Here is a 21762-nt window from a genome sequence, read left to right on the forward strand (position 1 = left end):
TTTACTATTTACATTTTTTTTAATGGGCTGCAGCCGCCATAATTGTTTCTCGGAAACGTCAACAATTAAAAAGGGGCGTGAAGCTAATGCTCCAAAAAGGTATAATGATGATCGAAATCTCTAATACATGTCATGTAGATCTAGATCTAGGAGAAACCAAATCTATCTATTTATAAATCTAGATATAGATCTAGGTCTCTTAAACTATTTTATCGATTTCGATTACCTACATTTCTGTGTTAGTTTAGATATTGTCTATATACATTTAAATAAATGTCGCCAAGCCATATCGGAAACATATTTTTTTTTGACAACATGTCCTCTTCCATCTACTCTTTTAGTAACATGTACTGTCCTTAGTAAACTTAGTGTCCTGCTGTACTCAAATTTAGATCTACTGCGTCTTAGTGCATGTATTTTATAGATCTACTCCACAAATAATACTTTGCAAATCAGTTAATCACTGTTAATGTGATTAAAATAAATTGTAAGTAAACATATATCAAGATCTAGATTCTAGTTCTAGATTCTAGACTATTAATTATTAATAATTAATAGTATTATATTATTATAATTATTTTATCATTATCTACAGTCTACAGTCTATACTACTAACTACTAGATCTAGATTAATTCTAGATTTTACTAGTAACTAGATCTAGTAATACTGAGTATACTATACTTTACTTAGATTTACTAGTCTAGTCGTCTAGACCTAGATCTAGATCAGTAACTTGAGTTTTGAGTAACTCTCAGTAACTCACACTAGTGACTGACTAGTCACACTAGTGACTAAAAATAAAATTGACTAAAATAAAATTTAAAAAATGCAAATGAAATACTTCAAAATGAAATACTATTCACAGTCTATTGAAATACCTAGTAGTAGTACCTAGTCAAGATCAAGTCTTAGACTTTTAGTTACAACTTATTACAACCTAGTAGATTTAAGTAGATCTACTTCTAAGGCTACTACACTCTGACTCTAGCTGACTCTAGCTTTAGTAACTAGTAGTAGTTAGCAGCTAGACTCTGCTAGACTTAGTTAAGACTCTCACTCTAGAGGTGAGTAGGTCTCAGGTGTTATAATAATTGAAAAAACTGTCATGGAATCCCCATATTCATTGATGAAAGTATCAAAAAATCAAATAAAGCATTAGGACAGGGTTTAATTAAAAGAAATTTCAATAAATCAAATAAGAACATAAAACTGAAATATTATTTAACCTTGTTGCCTTGGTTAGAAAGGCCAATAATAGATTAGAATATGCATCCTCTGTTTGGGACCCCTCAACTCAAGAAAACATTAAGAAAATGGAACAGACACAAAATAGAGCAGTGAGATTCATAACAAACGAATACTCACATTTGACTAGAGTTACACCTTTAGCCTTTAGTAAAATCACTAAATTTAGAAAGCCTTCAGGTTAGAAGACTTAAAAGTAAAGTAGCAATTAATACATAAAACACTGAACCATAATCTTCTAATACAAAAAATAAATCTAATTAAATACTCAGGAAGACACAAGGATAAGGTAAGGGCACATTCCTCGTTCCATATGCTAGGACAAATTTGTACAAATCCTCCCTTCCATGCCACAGTTCATTCATTACTTTCTCCACTTTGTTTTGGATATTGCTTCTTTTTATATTATGCATTGTTTTACATTCAATAGTTTTATTATTTCTTTTTATTTTATTATGGTTTGTGTATATATATATCTAATTAACTCTGTACATTAAGCAGTCATTTAAAATTAGTTAACATTTTATTTTGTTTGGAGTCGAAGAAGTGAAAGAAATTGTTCTTGACTGATGTGCTGGTATAAATATTTTATTTATTATAAAACACAGAAGATTAAGTTACATTTTGTATGGCTACAACATGTCTTACTTTTATTGCATAATTTATATTTAGTTTTTAGTTATTGCTTAAAGTATAAAAGCTTGCCTGCATTCTAAATAAATTTCACTATTAGATCTAATAGCTATTAGAAACAAAGACTTAAACACAAGCAGAAAAACGATGGCAAGTAAATCAAGGGAGATAGTCTAGTGTTAAACCTTTGTTAGGCACTTAGTTTATAGTACTAGTTATTTAGCGACGCACCATAGAAGACATATATAATATTGAACGGGACTAGTGACGCTTGGGATATTTTGGGTTAGTTAGCTATAGGATTCTCTTGGGTAAAGACGTGTTTTATTTGTCAGAGACTCTGACTGGGCCTTTTATTGGATTAAACTTATTATTCATTGTTCATCAGTCTTGACCACATCTTTTCACTAGTTAATAATCGATGTTTGTTGATTTTGTGCTGTCGTTCAACTACATTGAATACACCCTAACAAGAAACCCAAACGCTTGATGAGTAATTGATTGAAATCTAACAATCATCTACAGTTGACTTCAGTACAGAATTAAACATCCATCACACCTTAAAACAAAAATGTTGTATTACTAATAGCAATATATACGTAAATAAGAAATATTAAACTCTGGTTAAATTACATATTTGTTATACTGCATTTTTTAATACAAATTCTTAAAATTATATAGAAACCTGATTCTGTGTATCTGGCCACGTTCATTAATATCCTATTCTTAGTATTCTAGACTAAACTCAAGTGGCAAAGTGTTACATGCACTTGTAGATTTAGGTAATACGCTAAGTTAAACTTAAGTCTTAATATATAATATATATATATTTTTAAGAAAAAGTGGAAATCAATATTGATAACATTTTTTTATGCCTTATTAACTCTTAGTAGACAATAATTATTTAATAACTTTTTATCTGTCAACAATGGATGCGTTGGTTGGTGGATTAGATAGTATAGTTATTTTGTACTACTACCCCATTCTTATTTAAAAAATGATACTCCTTAGTAATCTTCCCTTTTTCTCTCCCTTATTTAATATACTTACCAAGACCTTACTGATTTATTATTCCCATACACACACACACACACCCTCTCTTTTCTATTCACTTGACAAAAAAAAAAAAATTTTGAAAATGAAGCACAGAAACTTCCATCACAACTGGTCCATAAAAATGATAGAACTCTGAGCATGCATGAAGGTTGTGCTAAGCAAAAACAATTAATGGAAATATTTCCAATCATACAAATTTATTATTTTTAGTTTATATATATCCAATAATTACATTATTGATTCAAAATAATCCGTGCAATTTCACTCAATATAAGCGAGGTTTTTAAAAAGGTTTTTACTTGTTCAGTTTTTTTTTCATTTTTCCTAAACTCATTCCCTGCACATCTTCTTTGCTTTGTTTTTTTTAAACTAATTTTTATATTTTCATTTTACATAACAAATTTTCCTTTATTCCAGGTTTCCATACATTAACATAATGGCTTTGACCCCAAAGCAAGTTTTGGGTTTTAAATGTTGGAAATACATTGTGCATAGCACATCAAGATCTGAGACTTTCTACACATTTAAAAACATTTTAACGAACCATTTTACGTATTCTAGTCTTGTTACCATTAGACTTAATTCGGCTTGGCATGGGATCACCATACCCAGTAAAATTGGCAGGAAACATGAGCTGCTTCAAACAGTTGCTCCATGCAGAATCACTAGAGCTGCAAGCATTCAAAGCCACATTGTAGCAGACTTCACTCAAGACCTGAACCTAGAGGAGCTTCGAGCAGAGAGCAAGAAAGACAAGAATAATAAAGATGCACGCACCATAACAAAGATCAAAGAGGCCATTGCCAAGAGGTGTGATGAAGCCATCTCTAACCTGAATGATGAAAACAAAAAGAAATTAAAAGTCATTCAGCTTGAACACAATTTTTTATACTCAGAAGGAAACTTTATTCCAGTAAGTATCTTTATAGAATTACGTTTGCAAGTAAGTATCTTTATAGAAATATGTTTGCAAGTAAGTACCTTTATATAGAATTAAGTTTGCAAGTAAGTATCTTTATAGAATTAAGTTTGAAAGTAAGTATCTTTATAGAATTAAGTTTGCAAGTAAGTATCTTTAAAGAATTACATTTGCAAGTAAGTATCTTTATAGAATTCAGTTTGCAAGTAAGTATCTTTATAGAATTCAGTTTGAAAGTAAGTATCTTTATAGAATTAAGTTTGCAAGTAAATATCTTTATATAGAATTAAGTTTGCAAGTAAGTATCTTTATAGAATTAAGTTTGAAAGTAAGTATCTTTATAGAATTAAGTTTGCAAGTAAGTATCTTTAAAGAATTACATTTGCAAGTAAGTATCTTTATAGAATTACATTTGCAAGTAAGTATCTTTATAGAATTAAGTTTGCAAGTAAGTATCTTATATGTGAATGTAAAGAGTCCCCCTTTCAGACCTTGTGATCTATGGGGCAGAGATGTTTATGTCACCTATTTCTTAGGCCAACGGTTAACAAGCAAGGTGTCAGGTAGGTAGCACAATGTCCAACCACCTTTACAGGTACCCATTAGAGTTGGGTGGACTCAGGGGCTCCCTAAAAATCCAGAAATTCGAACCTATGACCCCAGGTTTGGAAGCCAATATAGGATATCAGAATGGATTCAATTTCAGATATATATAAGCTGTGTAGTTCAAGAAGTATATAAAGAGATCATAGTTTATGCTTTACTTCACTGATGTGATTCTATTATTTCCTCTTTAAAATACCCATTTCCTTTTCATTGTTAATATATCTCTCACTGGATGTGGCAAAACATGTTAGGAATCCGCAGACTTCTTCCTTAATCTTTGGACTCAAAGACAAACCTTATTATTGTTCAAAACTCATTAAATTCTGACATATCTGCCCCTATCTTCTGAAACAGGGTGCTAATGACGTTCTGCAAATAAAACCCAATTATTTTAATAGGTAACTCCTCCCTAAAAAACTAAACTTTTTCTTTTACAGATAGACTTTTAAGCAATGAATTTCAGCCAATGGAAGCCTATAAAAAAAAAAAAATGTAATTATGAAAATAAATTTAACAAAACCTATTGTTCCTAGCATGTGATCTTTTTAGGGTTACCAGACACAAGCTGTCTCAAAGAAAGACATAACAATGAAAAATCTTTAAAAACGAGGCTTGCAAACAGTAATTCATAGGCTGTGAAAAAAAACACCTATCTATTAATATCTAAATTCTCGGATGAATAGACTTTTATATAAAGCAGTTCATTATTTGTACTACTTTGCATATGAAACTAGATCAGCATGCACATTATTTCTTCACCTTGTAACCTACTTGATGAGAAAAATGTCCATTAGTGAGTCAATGAAAATTAGTATTTTACCTGGTAATCAAAAGACAAAAAATCAAATGTCTTGAGGAGTTCTGAGTAACAGGTTTCATTTGATCAGCTTTGAATATATACAAACACCTGTTCATAAAGTTTTTTTTTTTTTTTTTTAATGTTAACTTCCAACTCCTTATGGATAAAGGATTGAATTTAATTTATTATGAGTAAATACAATCACAAGCCACTCATTTTCACAGTTTAGGCTAACCCCTGCCTGAATGCAGGCCTAAAATGCCTAAATGAAAATTTGTTGTTTTTATTATCATGTCTACTTCTAATGAAAATATATTTCATCACTACAAGCCTGTGTTTACTTTATCAGTATTTATCATGTGATGATTTCAGAGCGAAGAAGAAATGACAAGTGAAAATTGGCTGGAAGCTTTAAATTTATCCACAAAATCACAGAGACTTAAGTATTACTTGTTTTTAATGAAAAAAATACAGATTAAAAAAAATGCAAAGCAAAAGGCATTAGAAAAGGGAGATCAAAAATTTGTGTCTTCAAATCCTATGAACAGCTATGAGCATGGACACATATTTATGCGAATTTATGAATCTTCAATGAAAAGGTAAACATAACAATAATCCTTTTTTTTTTAAACACATTGATGATTGTTTTGTTTAACCAGGTAGGAAGAGAATAAAAGTTCTGTGTCAGTGTTCATGAGATAATATTTATGCTCGAGATAATATTTATGCTCTAAGTTCAAATATGCTCATAATAGACTCTATTTACTTTACTTCTGCTGTCCTGTTATGCCTTCTAGTTAACAGCCTTAAATTCACTTTAGTGTCTGTCCTGTAAGAGTCCTGTCTCTTTCAGACTTAGCAATCTATGGAGGCAGAGATAGTGTAAAACTCATCTGTGTCTATGGCCAACGGTTGACTAGGGTGTGCCCTTCACACATGACCAACCACCTTTACTTCCTCAACATCAGGTGCCCATCAGAGTTGGGTGGACTCAGGGGCAACCTAAAAATCCTGAAGTTCAAAATCCCAGTCTTAACTAGGTTTGAACTTGAGACCCCTGTGTTTATGAGCTAAGCATTTTACCACTCAGCTTCTACTCCCCTTAGTCGAAAAGACCCTTTATGTAAATATTAATATGCCTAATATTCAATGTGTCTCACCATTCAATAGGATAAATGATTGTATATCCTTTACAGGGCATTAAACTATAATCTGGCTAATGCTATGCAGTTTGGCCTACCATTGGTCATTGATATGGACTATATGGACTACATGAAACCTGCTGAGGTGAAGAACACTGTAAATCAGCTTTTAACTCTTTACTCCATAAACCGTGCAGACCCAAAAATGCCATACCATTTACATTTCACAAGTTGCCCAGAGAATCATGCCATGTACAGGTGAGGGTTCAATGAAACAATTGTCTGTTAGCATTAGTAAATAGACATTTATCTTAATTGCTAATCATGCATCACTGCTGCTGTAAGAAGTTAAAAGCTTAGTTTCTTAGATACTCATATATAGTGAAAACAATACTAGAGTTCTAGTTGAAATGTGGTTAAAAATAAATATTTATTTTTGTTTTAAATTAGACTGATTTTGTAAAATCTTTTTCAGTATTTTAGAAACCACAAATTAAAATATATCTATATTTGTGTCATGTGACTATACATGTCAAGGTTGATTATATAAACAATAAACATGTTTACATTTCAAGAAATAACGCTAAGCTTCAGATAGAACTAGAGAAATAACTAAGACACTTCAAGTTTAATCTATTTTTTTTGTGAATTTATTATTGAAATTAAATTTTAGTGCGTGTTCAAACTTTTTTATGATTTCCCTAAACTAGCATCTCCAGCCTACAATTGGATCTTAGGTCATTAAATTTAACTTGTGAAAATACCAAGAAGTATTCTATTGTATCAATTAGTAATGTTTTTGTTTACAATAAAGATGAGTCATAATGTCTGCAGTATATGTTTAATGTCAGTACAATATTTTCTTTCCTGCATTTGTGATTTACAATAAATTTGAATAAATATAATATTTTTTTTATTACACAGTATTTTTTGGTAAATAAGCCCATTTCAGATTTGTAAAAATTGTGTTTACTATTGCAGAATGTTGCAGATAGAACTTCAGGATAATGAACACTTTCTGGCCACTGTGACAGACAAGAGCTATCTGGATGTTTTTGATAATGAAAAATTGGTTTATTTGTCTCCAGATGCAAGAGCAGTAAGAAAACTTTAACATTGAGTTTCTTCATTTGTTGAATTTAATACCACTTCATTAAGTTTGTGACTTTGCTGTTTATTCTTTGTTTTTGAATTCTTTGTTGCGTCTGCTTTGTTTTTCATCTTCAAAATTATCTCGTTTATTTTAGCTTTGTTTCTTATCTTCTAGCTTTGTAATTCTTCTAGATTTAAGGTGTCCGCTAACTTTGATATGATTTCTTATCTAAATCTTTCCTCCTTTGAATATTTGACATAATTAAATTTTACTTTTATTCTTTTTTTTTTTTTTTTGCTTATCACCATTGTTAATAATATTTTAGTGGACGTTATATCACTGGTATGTATAAATCACAAAGTAGACATTCTAACTGAATAATTCACTGTAAGTAAGGAAAGTGGTGTATTTTTTTTTTTTTAATTCACTTTCCAAAAAAAGCTTGATACATTGACATTGTTCTTTGTCACTGTCATTAGATCATGAAGAAATTTGACCCTGAAGCTGTGTACATCATTGGTGCTTTCAATGACAAGGCAACTCAGCAGCCAGTTTCATTTGCTCGAGCCAAACAACAAGGTATCAGGGCCATGAGACTGCCATTTGATGAGCATGTTAGGTAAGTGTTAGCTTTCAAATGAGATGTCACTGACAAGACTAAGACAAAGTATGGCCTTCCTTTAGCTTCAGGATAACTTCAGGGTGGCCATAAAATAATGAAGTTTACACATCTAAAGCCTTGATGAATTAACCATTTTTAGGGCGGGTTTAGAAATGAACATAATTAGATTCAGGATATTTTAATTTTTAGCTGTAATGTGCTGTCTTGCTAAATGATTGCATAACTTTAAAAAAATATATAAATAACACTGCTAGAGGGTTGTTGATAATAGTCCTACTTGATGTTACTTATAGAAATGAGACATTTTAAATTGCTTAGTAAACTGCTGCTAGCATCCTAATGCATACATTCACACATAAACTACAAACTATTGTAATAGGAATATGAACTGAACCATATTTACCAATATTGTTTCTTGAATGTAAAATATTAGCTTTAGACCAACTTGTGACATATTTACTAGATTTAGATAATTTTTATAAGTTTTAAGGCCTTCCGAAAAACACAACAACATTTTACCAGAAATAAACTTAATATACTATAATAATATTGAAATGATTTTTGGCAAAGATTTTTGCTTTTGGGTATACGTTATTAGAACTGAGACGTACCTATTATAATTACTTAGAAGATATGTAGCTAATTGAAAAAAAAAGGAAATGTGAATTCATTTCCAGATTGTTTTACTTAATAATGAGAATGAAAACAAAAATGAATACCCACTTTATTATCCTTTTTAAAAAAAAAATAATATTAGTCCTTTCTCTAAGTAAACTGCTGGGAAATCACTTCTTTTGAGCCACATTTCTAATTGCTCTGAAAGTGAAAGTTGGTAATCATTTCTAGGTTTAAGTTTTGCACTATAAGAATGGCTTTTACAACAATGGAATAAATATCTCAATTTTTTTTCTTTTTAGCTGGAACTTAGGTGGCAAATCTATTACTTTGAACCAAATGATGGAAATAATGAGTGGAATTAAGAATGGTGTGTCATGGAAAGAGGCCATTCAGAGTGCAGTACCAAGACGAAAAATTCGAAGCTAATTTGTTGACTTTCTTTTATCATTCTTCTGATTCAATATCACTTTTATAAGTACAAATAAAAATAAAAAAACATTTTTATTGATTTTGTTTTATTTCTGTATTTAGTATTTAATCATCATTTAACAAAAATAAAAATACAATAGCAAAAATGCAATTCTAAAAATTAGTCAAAACATTACTCTCTTGTTCAGACCCATGAAAAACAAAATGAGTCACGGTTACTGTGAATGAAAGTATAAGTGTTCATTGTTTTCCACTCCTTTGTGCCCTGAAGTCTTTTCATTTATAATTTTATAGGGGTAAATTTTGTTTATCTTTATAGAAACTCAAAAAAGCTTTTGTGTTAGTCACAAAATAAATGCTTAAAGAACTGAGAAAGTATTTAAAATAAATTTCTGAAATTTTATTGCAGTACATCACCACACCAAAATGACATTTTTTAAACCAACATTAATATATTTTACTGTAATGCTAGTTTTTTTTTTTTTTTTTTAAACTAGAAGTTAAAGTGTGTCTTGCAACAATCAAAGTTAAGAGCTTTATTGAAAGCCACTAGTTGTTAAACAACAAAGGCTATCTTATCATCAATGATCTATGTGGTACAAACGGCCTAATGATCATCTCTAGATGTTTTCCTCAGGATTTTCTTTTAAAACCTTTTAGCTGTTTATAATCCGAGTTTGAGTTGAGTTTTCAGCACATCGGCACAATTTAGGACATGGTGCCCAAAATCTGAACATGACACTGAAAGTATTTCAAACCTTAGGAGTGAACTGGTTCCTCTAAAGTTTTCAAGAAAGCACATAGCCTTCTTTATAGTTGATTCTATATATCTTTGTAGATTAAATGATATTTTGGGATATTTTGTGGATCTAGTGGGCTTGTGATCATAACCTTTCCTTTCATAGCTCCTCTGTAAATAACTTCAACAACATCTATAAAATCTTGCTTGTGCTTGAAACTACCAACAAATTTTGTATGATCTGGACTTCTGAAAAAAAATAACTTGCAACATATACAAAATAGTATGTAATAAGTTATTATTGGAACAACATTAATATTCAGTAGTTCAGCTAGTGAAATGTAATAAAACTGGAAAAAAAAAAGGGATTTTACTTAATTTTAAATTCAACAACAAATTGAAAAATCCTATTTTGTTAGCATCTTTATCTTCTCTTATCAATGTTATGAATCAGCTTCGATAAATGTTCTTAGAGTGAAATTCATGCCCCCAGAGCAGTTTATAAAATTCCACCTTAGCTGATTCACCTTTGACTGTAATGTAACAAATGTAACAGGTGTCACTTGTGACTCAATCTAATCGAGTAATCCAGTTAACCAGATGTGTTGTATGGATCATTATTCAAATTTCTGACAATTTACTAAAAGCATCTAGCTTGGCAAAATCTGTTTTATTTATCAGGAAAGTTAAAATTTATCAGCTAATTGAAAGCAATCAACTTAAGGTTTATTAAATTAGAGTGTATTTTCTGTTTTTAGAAAATGTCCAATGTCCTTTTAAGTGTTGTAAATATATATATATATATATATATATATATTTGAAGACTCCTCTGCATTAGTTTTTGGTGTCCAGAGTTTTGTGTGCACCTTGGTTGCACATTGTTTTGATGCACTGAAGTACCATTTCATATTGGTGTTTATTTATTCTTATCATATAAAAAGTATTTTAAAATCCAAACTGTAAAAATGATTTTTTGTCCATAGGTTCACAAAACAAAATAAATAAAATTGAAAAACATATCAAATAAAAAAAAAATGGAGGTCATAATGCCAAGTCACTTTGGAGAACACTAGATTAAAAAAAAAGTAACTGCTGTAAACACTTCTTTCTCAGAACAAATAAATACATGGTGAAAGGACAAAAAAATCTTGGATGTTAACAATGCAGAAAATATTTAAATTTTAACTTTATTTAAAGGATTAGAAAACATCAATCAAAAACATTTCAGGAAGGAAAAAAAATGAGTTTTAAAGTTTTCCAACAGAAAAGACCTTTTCAAATCGACAGAGGCAGCAACGTTTTAAGAGTTAAGAAAAATAATGGAGGTTAGTGTAAGTCAGATCAACGGAAAACAAATGTTAAACAAGATTACAAAGAGAAGTTTGTGTTACAGTTATTATATAATTCTTCTGGAATAAGAATTTGAAATAGAGCTCCCTTAACAGTAGAGCTGTGTTAAGTGATAACCTAAGAACAGCATGGAAACCTCCCAGATAGACACCTCTCTCCAACTATTGCGCTTAATTTATTGGAGTAGATGGGCTAGGAAATTAAAAGAAATGAGCCCGCACAACTAACCTGTTTCCCAAGCGGGCCCCTAACTCAGCCCGGACCTGAATAGGTAGCTTTGCTGACAGGGTTTAGTCTTAGACTAGATCTGGAAATCTAATAGATATAGAATCTAGATCTGGACTTGAATTTGTATGACTTTACTTGTTTAATCTTAAAATGACTAGATCTATGCAAATATTATGATCAGGACTAGTAGGCCTACTGGTACCTGGTAATAGTGTACTATGCTGTATGCATCTGATTCACTTCGTAATGTGATACTACTGTTTACATAATAAATAAATCTGCACCCCTAAGTTGTCAGAAGATAAGCTATTGCCTTAATAATTCAAATTATAAATACATTTAATAATTAATACATATATATTTATATAATATTGTTATAAACCTGGTTGTGGCACAGATGGGGGTGGTGGTGTGTGTGTAGTCAGCCGACGCAAATCGCCCCAGGCCAGCGCTCGACGAGCGGTCAACCGTGACGAGTTACGACGGTCAGCCGAGACGAGTGTCAACACGGCGGTTCGGGAAGGATTGACGGCGGTTCAGGAAGGATCGACGTCGTGAACAGAACTCAGGAGCGTCACGAGAGTTGTAGTCATCTGACCACCTGGAAACGTCGAGCAGCGTTCTGTCCGGTTCGAGAAGGCCAGTAGGGACCCTTTATAAGAGAGGAGGTGTCGCAGTTGAGACGGTCGAGAAAAGGGGCTCAATACAGCAAGGTTCAGAAAGCGGGTTCACGACAGGAGTTCAGAACACGGTCAACTACAGCACAGTTCAACGGTGTGGTTATGTACGGAGCATTACGACGGTTCAGTGCAGAGTACTGTCAAGTACAGTTGAGACGAACGGCGTCTTGATCTTGGTCTGTGATCGAGTCTGACACAACGAGCCCAAGTGTGTGAAGTCAGTCCCGAACTGTTGAACCCAGTGCAAGCCCGGAATGAGACGGAGAGGCCAGTGCAAGAGTTGATACGACGGAACGGTGTTATCGGAGAGATATTTGTACAGTGTACGTGTTGCCAATTGTACAGTATTGGCTGTTATTTATTCAACTATTAAAGTGTTACGTTACTTTGGAGCCCTGAGTTGTCAAGTTCTTTAAGTTGGTGGTGTATGGTGCAGTTTGCAGAGAGCCTGGATAGTGAGATTCGTAACAATATATTTAGATCTGGGCTATATTTTATTCTTTCATTCAATGAGTAAGTTTATAAATAGAAAGCATTTTTATAATAAATATAAGCCATTTATACTTTTTCCACTTTTTCAATGCGCGAATCTGTGATTGAAGCTTGAGTTATAGTGAAGAAGTCTGTGACATTTTTAGAAAACTTACCTCCCCTAAAGTTTTTCATTTTAAAAAAAGGTGTATTTTTATGAATTATGCTTGCATAATTAATTTAAAAAATTAAATGGTTCAGTTCGAAAAAGAAAAAAGTAGCCATTGCATCAGAACTTTGAATGATCTAAAATATCGTGATGTCCGATTTTCAATTTATTTTCTAGTTTCTGATATATAAAATGGGTGAATGGACAGAAATACCACACAAAACTAATAGCGGCTTTTCCCCTTTCGGGGGGCCTCTAAAAATGTCATATGTTAAGATTAGCTTACCCCCAATCTACTTTGATGTGCTGGCCATTGAAAAAGAAAATTGTTGATGGAATGAGTGAAATGTCAAAATACTGTTTGTAAACAGGCACTTTATCAACATCCACTAAGTAGATAGCAGCCATATTGACAAGATCCTCTGCTGTTTTGGATAGCTGGGGATAGGATGTAAGTAGAAAGTTGTACTAGCTAACTGAAAGCACACCAATGAAAAAATATACACAATTTTTTAAGAATAGATGAAAATATTTTGTAGCTTTAAGCTCTACTTACAATATCATCTAATTGTAGACAACTTGAGTCTGTATCTCGCCCAAACCTCAATACTAAAACAACATCTTCAGTTTCTTTAATAGCTTTATCTATTTCTTTCTTAGATGTCAAGGTCGGAAGTAGATAACTCATTACTATAAGGTTTCCATCAAATCTGAAAGCTAGATGAGTATAATTATGATGAAATTGTTATTAGCTAAAAAAAAAAAGTCATAAAAAAGCTTTCATTTTCAAGTGAAATTTATTGAAGAAACTCATTATCCAATACTTATCAAGATTCCATGCTATGGCAGTTAAAACTAAGCTTAAAGCTGTAAAATTGCATTTTTAGGTCGTAGTTCTTTGTGTCAACCGCTTCTGTTATATAAACATTAATTTTATATAGATAAAATAAAAAAGCTATTAAAATATGGAGTTAATAATAAGGTTAACAAAAAATATTTATTAAACCCAAAGTTTGAAACAAAGAAATTGGACAAGCTTAAAGCTTGGTTGAGGGCCATCTTCAGCTGTAGAAAGACTACTATGGAGTATATTTCCTACTGTGACTACAAAGCTTTATTGTCGAGAAGCTTTCAGGGGTATATCTTCAACAATCAAAAGTCTATATGTCCACTACTTACATATATCTCACCTTATTACATCTTCTAATCTTCTCTTATAAATTACACTAATTACAGATCTTCCTTAAAAAAAAAAACTAGATCTATATATGTATACATCCTACAAGTATTTGTGGGTTAATGTAGTGATGCATGTTAATTACAGATTTATTTTCTGATAAATTAATGGTTTTCCTGGATGATTTAGAGACTAGGGAAGAAGGAGTACTTGTAATACTTGTATGAATTTATTCTAGCATATGGAGTAAAATATTTTAAAGAAATGTGCCTTTATCTTTGTGTCTTTCTGAGTATTTTATCAAGTTGTGTTTTAGTTACTAAAATTTAGTATAATTTGTAAGTTATGGTTCAGTTTGTTGGGCTTCATAGATTTGGCTAATAGAACTTTGCTACAAATAGGGATTGGGGTTTCTTCATACAAAAACTAACTAGATCTAGATCTATACTACAATTATATCTACAAAACTTAGTAGTCATACTAGTAATATAGTAATTATAAGTACATCATTTACTGTCAATGACTGGATTGACTACTGTATACTAGATTTAACTAGATCTAAATCTATCAATACTAATAAATTACCGAATTATTAAATACCATAATAATATATACTACACTGTCTACAGTGTTAGTGTTATGGAGAGGTTTGCGATTATCATTATAATTATTCTTATTGAAAGTTATTCAAAGTTATTGACATTATAATTATTTATTTATTATTTAATTAAAATTAAACTTGATTTATAAATTTAATTTTAAAGCTATTAGTATTAGCTTATTATTAAGGCTTATAATAGCTAATCTAGAAAATAGTAATTCAAATCAAATACTGAAATAGATCTAATCACTAAAAGTCTAATCATTCTATACTGAGTCTATACTATAGATTCTAGAGTTAGACTCGACTTTCTAGTCTAGACTCTACTCTAGATTGACTAGATCTACACTCTACAGTCTACACTAGTCTACTGTAACTGTTCACTACACTGAAACACTCTTATTAATATTAGTCTTATCAATATCACTCTAGTCACTCTACACTACTGTGACTACACTTACTGACTTACACTACCTCATCTATCACTTCTACTTCTAGATCTATAACTTACTATAAGTATGTCTGGATCTAGCTGTAATAACTAAACCTACCTAGGTCTAGTTACCTATTTTATACAGTTAACCTAGATTGTCCTAGAATCTAGATCTATCTAGATCTAGTAGTATACAGCATAAATCTAAAAAATTCAAGTAGATCTACATGATCTAGATTGGTTTGTGTTGCAAAATGTAAATAATGACTCTTCACAGTATGAGATTAATTAAGTTGAGTACTGGAGATGTATTTTTAATTCGCATTTTTACAATTCTCATCTGCTTCCAAATTACAAATGGTCGGGAAAACATGGGTGGACACTGTCTCTCGAAAACGGCTCTACACGACTTAGAAATTTGAACGTTGATGTACACATTTGGGAATAAAATTACTAACAATTTCTTAAAGGATTGCACACACTTTGAAAACTCTAGTTTGACGTTTTAATATACCAAAATATCTTCTAAAATTTAGTTTGATCTAGACAAGTGGTTCCCAAACTTTTATGTCTTGCAGACCCCTTGCCATGTTTTCTCGTTTTCGGTAGACCCCCTGCTTAACTTGTATTGCATTTTTTGCAAATTCATCAACATTTTTTAAAAACTATTATAAAATTATTTTCTAACTGTATTGAGTTAAAGAGTGAAAATGTAATTTAAAGCTGCATATTAAGTTATAGGATTCTATCGTTTTTATTGATAAAATTCAAATTGAAGCCAATTTAAAAAACAATTAATATTTATTACTAGAATCACCAAACACACTGGAAATGTTTTTTTTTTAGTGTTTCTTTTTAATCCGTTGCTACGGATATTATGTTTCACTTTGGGAATTTGTTGTTCTATGAAGTAGTCCTTCAAACATATAATATTAATTACTTAATTAATTATTTTTCCTTAAGTATCATTACTAACAGTACTAAAGCCCTAGTCTACCGGACCTGTGTGTTGAGCACCTTGCTGTACGGAAGTGAAACATGGTTAATTCACAAAAGTTATGAATGTGATATTTTTTTTTTGTCGAGGCCACACGAAAAGATTTGGCAGTACCACACACGGCCCATAATGTAATCACGCGCTACCGACTCCCGTGTACTACTGTCTAAGCAAATATATATATATAAGCCTACAATACTTAATTAAAGTTACACTAAATGACCTTGATTAATGCTGCCAATATGTAGTTTCTTAAATCTGGATACTTAAAATACGTTTAAGAAATTACCAGACTTAAAACATGCTTAAAACATTTAGAACATTTCCCAGATGCATTAAATTTTCTACAATTTTTCACTCATCTACACATTTTAACGATAAAATTTAATCAAATTTTATGTATTTATTTTTGTATTTTAATGCGAATACAGTTGGCAAATGTTCCCCTTTTATTGTTAGATCTATATTACTATGCGCATGCGTTGGCGTATATTTTGGTCACGGATTTGTTTGCTAGGCGATCGAACTCAAAGGAAGTCAGGCTTAAAATCCAGTCTACTTTGCTTGAGAAAAGGGTCAAGTCACGTTTGTGAGTGACCTTTACCTTGATAGGGACCAGGTATCAATATAAATACAGAAAGCCAAAGCGGCTTCTTTAAAGTTTAAACCTTTACTAGCGCTTTGAGCACAATTTCTTAACTCAAGTCTAGTCAAAATGTGCATGAAAGTGAAATGCAGCAAATGCGGAAAATTTACTTGGCAAGGTACGTGTACCGTTATCGTCGACAACGATTTTGAACGATGGTCGTTATATTAATTACAGTTTAACTGAGTTTACACCTTGCCTTATGAAGTTATTAATATTACAATTAGTTCAATTACGCCTTACGGTTATTAGGACTCTTATAATACTCAAGACGTCTAGACTAAATTGTATACTCCGTACTATACTGACTATAGTGTCACTATAGACTATAATTATATAAATATATATATCTACTATGACTGATTAGTATGATCTAGTGAAACTATAAGGTATAAGTAGTAAGTAAAAAAGTTCCCCTATCAGACCTTATATTGTCTATAGTCAGTATAGTGAAACTATAGAGTAAAAAATATTAATAAAATCTATAGAGAACCTAGTCAGTAATTAATACTATTAATTATTAATTAATGATTAAGGACCAATGCAGTGTTTCAGTGGCGTAGCTAGGAATTCACCATCATTTGGTGTCTCAGGATGTTGACCTTTTTTAGGGGGCCCTGCATTTTGCGTAATATATAATTTTTAATGTAAAAAACACTCATTTGGAGCCCCCCTGAAGTGGAGGCCCATGGGGGATTTTCAAATTCTCCCCCTCCTTCCCCCCATCCTAGCTACACCTCTGCAGTGTTTCACATTACTACACGAACCCAGATGCATATTATTTTCTTTTTTTTTTACTGATAGTTCACCAACAAAATTAACTTAAGCTGTATTTATCTGGAGTCTGTTTGAAGCAACTCAACCAACATTTTCTGCTCTTTTTTTATTGCTAAGATAGAAATTTGATAGAAAAATACATGTTATTGTAAACTGAATTTGAAGATTAGGTTTGATCTAGTTCACTCGTGCTGATATTTAAGTTGTAAGAAAAAATTTTCATAAGCTTTTGTGGTGAAAGAAAGCAGTAAAAACGTGATTAGAGTATTCCCTGTTTCTTTTCCAGGATGTGGAATGCATAAAGAAGCAGTTTTAAAAGACATTCCTGTAGAACAAAGATGTGAATGTCCTCGTAGTGGTGGATGCATCATGTTATAATGAGACAACAATTAATTATTATCATTGCCACTGATAGGCCTGAAAGATTAAAACAGATTCAGCTTGATGTTAAAACAGTTTCTCTTTATTTCCTGTGCTATAAATTGTTTGGAGTGAATTTAATATTAATTCAACATTTTCTGGTAATAAAATATTTCACTTTTCAAAAATTAAAAACACTTTTTTAATGTGTTGTAATTCAATTACATTAACTTTTTTACGAAGTGACAGGCTCTATCTGACAGTGTCAAAATTCTTCATCTGTTTCCTTTCCTTTTTTTCTATTGTAAATTGCTATAATTGTATCTATTTTTAGGATGTGGCCAACATGCAGAACAAGTATTGGCAGGTGTTCCTCCAGACCAGAGATGTAAATGTCCTAGGAAATAAATAGTTTTTAGACAGGTAATATTAGCATGTAAGCATTCTTAAAATTACTTTACAATCACGTATGTAACATTTAATCTCATGGTGTAAGCTTCTTTCTAAAGTATTGTTAATCATTAGTGGAACTAAATCTTGTATAGTAGATAGAAACGACTGTTGGCTTCTTCTGTCCAGAGTTTGAGTAACTTGAGTCTATTCATTAGTCCTTATATAGACTATTTTGGCTTAAAAATAAGAGTAGATTCTTTGTTACAGTTTTCTTAACTTATAAATTACAGATATTCCTAAAAAAATAGAAAACTACTTCCTAAAATATCCATGTTTTGATCTAGTCATGAATGTTAGAGACTTAAACTCTGCTAAGTCATTGGTTTTCCTGGCTGATTCATGCAACCCATTCCATGCTCTAATGGCATTAGGGAAGGAGCATTTGTAGGAATTAGTCCTAGCATATGGAAAAAGTGCCTTTATCTTGAGTGTCTTTCAGAATATATTATTAGGTTGTGTTTTTGTATTTAAAAGTTATGGTTTAATGTTTTATGTATTTGTTTAATTGCTACTTTACCTTTTAGTCTTGTCACAGATCCCACGGGTGATTGTCCATTCTGCTCTGTTAAGGAAATTGAAAAATTGTTATATTCTTTCATCTTGAGATAGTTTCTGCTTTTTATTTTTGCCCTCTCTAGTTTGTGAAACCAAATCTTGCAGCTTTTCTCTTTATTGTTCTGGACTAGTTCTTCTCATTTTTGTTTATGATATTTATGGTTTGGTTGCCTCATTTACTTACATAAACATCATTTTTGATGTGGCCTGGTACATTTAGGATACGTAAGCTAACCATAGTCTTCGACCATTTAATGAAACATAACTATGATCAACATGTTGTTACGATTGCATGAAGAGCCCAAGAAGGCTAGTATAACACTGACTTCCTAAAAATAAAAATGAATCTATGACAAAAAAAATCCTGATAATGTATTTCATTTGGATTTTTAAAAAGAGAATGGTAAAAACTTGTATATGCAATAGTTATTTATACATTTTCTAGCAATTTTTGTTGTTGTTGCTGTTTATTCACTTTTTATAGGACATGCTGGCTGATTTGTAAAACTCATGGCTCCTTAACTGAGAGTTGACAAGTCTGAATCCCAGTGATGACGCAAAAAATCTTGAGTTTAGGGTTAAAAAATAGTCTTCGAGTCCACCTAACTCTACCTGAGATTAGTTAGATAAAAGAGATTCAATGAGCTAATTACACAACATCCTCATTTACAGTGGCTAGTGTCCAGTAATAAATGAGCTTTAGATTAGCTGCCCCATGAAATGAGGATTTACTTTTTTATTTACCATTTATAGCTTTTCAATAAATATATTTTCAGATTTAGAAGTTGGCAGCTCATGATGATTATTTTAACTTTTACCTCAAGCACTCCAGCAACGCACCGTATCATGTTAAGTGCAAAACAGATCTGATATATGATTCTTATTTTTTCCAAGTCACAATAGAACTTAGAACAGAGATCAATTTAGATACCAATATCATCAAATCTGTTTAAACAATTTACAACAGCCTATTTATTAACATTTTAAAAGAAAACAAATGTAAATAAACATTTTGCGTCCTTATATTTCTGTATTTATTCATTTTGTTTATGAAATTGTTTACCAGAAAATTATTCTTTTTTTTTTTTTTTACATTTTTGTTTCCTTATTTCCATCTTTTGTATGTTGCATTAATTTTTTCTTCTTGAACTCATTTAATATCAATCAAAATTTTTTTTATGGAATGGAAAAATTTAATTTACTTCAAACCATTTTTAAATCACTATTATTATTATCATTCAAATATTGATTTTTTTTTGGTGATATCTATTGAATGGAAACTTTTTTCAACTGTATAAATTATACTTTTTTGATTAAATTTAATGTTCAAATTGCCTGTTGTAATGTTTTTTTTTAGTGTGTGTCATTTTAAGAATTTCTAATTGAGTTTTAGAGCGAGTATGTAATCTGCTGAATATCAAGACGTTTCACTTGGACTAATTACTGAAACAAAAGCATTTCTTCTCGAGAAGAGTGTTCACTATGCAGAGCTAACAAATGATTAGTGTATTCAGGAATAAAATGATGTGTGTTGCTCAAATTCTCATCTCAGGATCAGTTTAATCGTTTGTTATAACAAAAAGGAAAACAAAATTTCGCTTTTTGACCAGGATTTTGAAAGAAAATAATTCACTTTCCATAACTGTTGAAATATTGTCTAGAAAATAATTATATATATTATTGCTATTTCAAAGCAACACTTAAATATGAAGCTTTTCTCAACAGATCCAAAAACTTAAGATAGCAAAGTGATACTAGCGTTTGTAAAAAAACCCTCAGAAATGCAGTTGTTGGATAAAAAAAATATTGTGGGGGTTGGGTGTCGTTTTGATGATTTGGAGCTATTGGAGAAAAGTGAATTCATTTTACAGCACAAATGGTTTGCTTCGAAAGATCTGGAGAGGAAAATTTGTTAATTTTTAATAAATGGAACAGATTTACTGAGTCACATGATCAACTAAAGAAACTACCATTTGCTGTTCTTTCCTTATTTGGGTCTAAATATTTATGTGAACAATCATTTACAAGCATGAGTTTAATCAAGAGTTAAATTAAGAAATCAGCTTATTCAGCTCTTATCTTATAAAGATGCTATTTCAAAAGAGAAGATAATTACATCCTACACATGTCGTGTGTCAATATTCGTGTATGTTAATCAGTGACTTTCAAGTCTATTGTTCACATTAGTTGAGTATTTTTTTTTTAATTAACGGTACGGTACTTTAAAAAAAAAATTAAATAAATATTGTCTTTATATAAGTATGAAACTAAATTTTATTAAATGTAGCAGCTACTGTTAGACAAAGACAAACTTAAGCAAAGCTTAGATTAAAAGAAAAGGCCCTTTGAATTTTAAATATAAGGCTCTTTTGGATGACAAGTTTGCCGACCACTAGCCCAGACCAACATTTCATACTAACTTGTTAAAGTTAAACTAGACAATGATAAAAATAACCTTCTCACAGAGGTCTGAGGTGATAGAGATGTTCTTAAGCCTCACTTTCATTATGTTTTTATGACATCACTTCATAATAAGTGAAACTATTCCAAGTAAACATTGTCTAAATTAAGAAAGTGTCCATATAAATTTATGTATTGTTATAACCCTATTGATAGATAAGAGCCTGAAGCTGTTGGACCAAATAACAGCCGACCATAGGGATCTCACCTTCATCTGGGTCCCCTCCCATGTTGGCATTGAGGGAAACGAAGCCGCAGACAGAGAAGCAAAGAGAGCCCTAAATCATGCAGTGTCAGGAACCCAAATTCCCTGCTTGGACCTGAGACAAAGTATTGCCTCTGCCACCTATCGAGAGTGGCAGAACCGATGGGAGGCTGAGACTCACAATAAACTCAGGCAGATTGTGGCGGATGTCAGGTGGTGGCCCACATCTAAGGGTCTGACAAGGCGTGGTAGCACGACCATGTCCAGACTTAGGATTGGCCACACCTACATCACGCAC

The 21762-nt window shown here is 31.5% G+C and overlaps 2 protein-coding genes and 1 long non-coding RNA gene across 6 annotated transcripts; 2 read left to right on the plus strand and 1 right to left on the minus strand.

Moving 5' to 3' along the window:
* Positions 1 to 19: 19 nt before the first annotated feature.
* Positions 20 to 9232, plus strand: LOC106061571 (tRNA methyltransferase 10 homolog C-like). Of its 2 annotated transcripts, none has more exons than XM_056027780.1 (7): positions 20 to 99; positions 3353 to 3848; positions 5632 to 5858; positions 6456 to 6659; positions 7383 to 7500; positions 7974 to 8113; positions 9034 to 9232. In XM_056027780.1, the coding sequence occupies exons 1-7, from the start codon at positions 23 to 25 to the stop codon at positions 9158 to 9160; spliced, it is 1389 nt and encodes a 462-aa protein (XP_055883755.1). In that variant the 5' UTR covers positions 20 to 22; the 3' UTR covers positions 9161 to 9232. The 2 variants fall into 2 exon arrangements, with proteins under 2 accessions (XP_055883755.1, XP_055883756.1); XM_056027781.1 differs by lacking the exon at positions 20 to 99 and adding an exon at positions 281 to 487.
* On the minus strand, positions 9233 to 15266 carry LOC106061572 (thioredoxin-like protein 4B). Of its 3 annotated transcripts, none has more exons than XM_056027786.1 (4): positions 15144 to 15266; positions 13357 to 13517; positions 13087 to 13238; positions 9233 to 10151 (listed from the first exon to the last, which is right to left on the minus strand). In XM_056027786.1, the coding sequence occupies exons 2-4, from the start codon at positions 13486 to 13488 to the stop codon at positions 9986 to 9988; spliced, it is 450 nt and encodes a 149-aa protein (XP_055883761.1). In that variant the 5' UTR covers positions 13489 to 13517; positions 15144 to 15266; the 3' UTR covers positions 9233 to 9985. The 3 variants fall into 3 exon arrangements, with proteins under 3 accessions (XP_055883761.1, XP_055883760.1, XP_055883758.1); XM_056027785.1 differs by having other exon boundaries at positions 15130 to 15266; XM_056027783.1 differs by having other exon boundaries at positions 15090 to 15266.
* Positions 15267 to 16495: 1229 nt separating this feature from the next.
* Positions 16496 to 19824, plus strand: LOC106056522 (uncharacterized). Its single transcript, XR_008777375.1, has 3 exons — positions 16496 to 16772; positions 18126 to 18214; positions 19576 to 19824. It is a non-coding gene; the product is annotated as an uncharacterized LOC106056522 (long non-coding RNA).
* Positions 19825 to 21762: the final 1938 nt, after the last annotated feature.

The sequence above is a fragment of the Biomphalaria glabrata genome, chromosome 4 (assembly GCF_947242115.1).
Source record: "Biomphalaria glabrata chromosome 4, xgBioGlab47.1, whole genome shotgun sequence".
Lineage (NCBI taxonomy): Eukaryota > Metazoa > Mollusca > Gastropoda > Planorbidae > Biomphalaria > Biomphalaria glabrata.

Excerpts from the sequence above, each read along its gene's own strand:
- LOC106061571 (XM_056027780.1), top strand. The coding sequence starts at position 23 with ATGGGCTGCAGCCGCCATAATTGTTTCTCGGAAACGTCAACAATTAAA. Across the intron at positions 3,849-5,631 it reads CAGAAGGAAACTTTATTCCA|AGCGAAGAAGAAATGACAAG; the intron begins GTAAGTATCTTT and ends TGATGATTTCAG. Across the intron at positions 6,660-7,382 it reads GAGAATCATGCCATGTACAG|AATGTTGCAGATAGAACTTC; the intron begins GTGAGGGTTCAA and ends TTACTATTGCAG.
- LOC106061572 (XM_056027786.1), bottom strand. The coding sequence starts at position 13,488 with ATGAGTTATCTACTTCCGACCTTGACATCTAAGAAAGAAATAGATAAA. Across the intron at positions 13,239-13,356 it reads GTCTACAATTAGATGATATT|CTATCCAAAACAGCAGAGGA; the intron begins GTAAGTAGAGCT and ends TCCTATCCCCAG. Across the intron at positions 10,152-13,086 it reads CACATCAAAGTAGATTGGGG|AAGTCCAGATCATACAAAAT; the intron begins GTAAGCTAATCT and ends ATTTTTTTTCAG.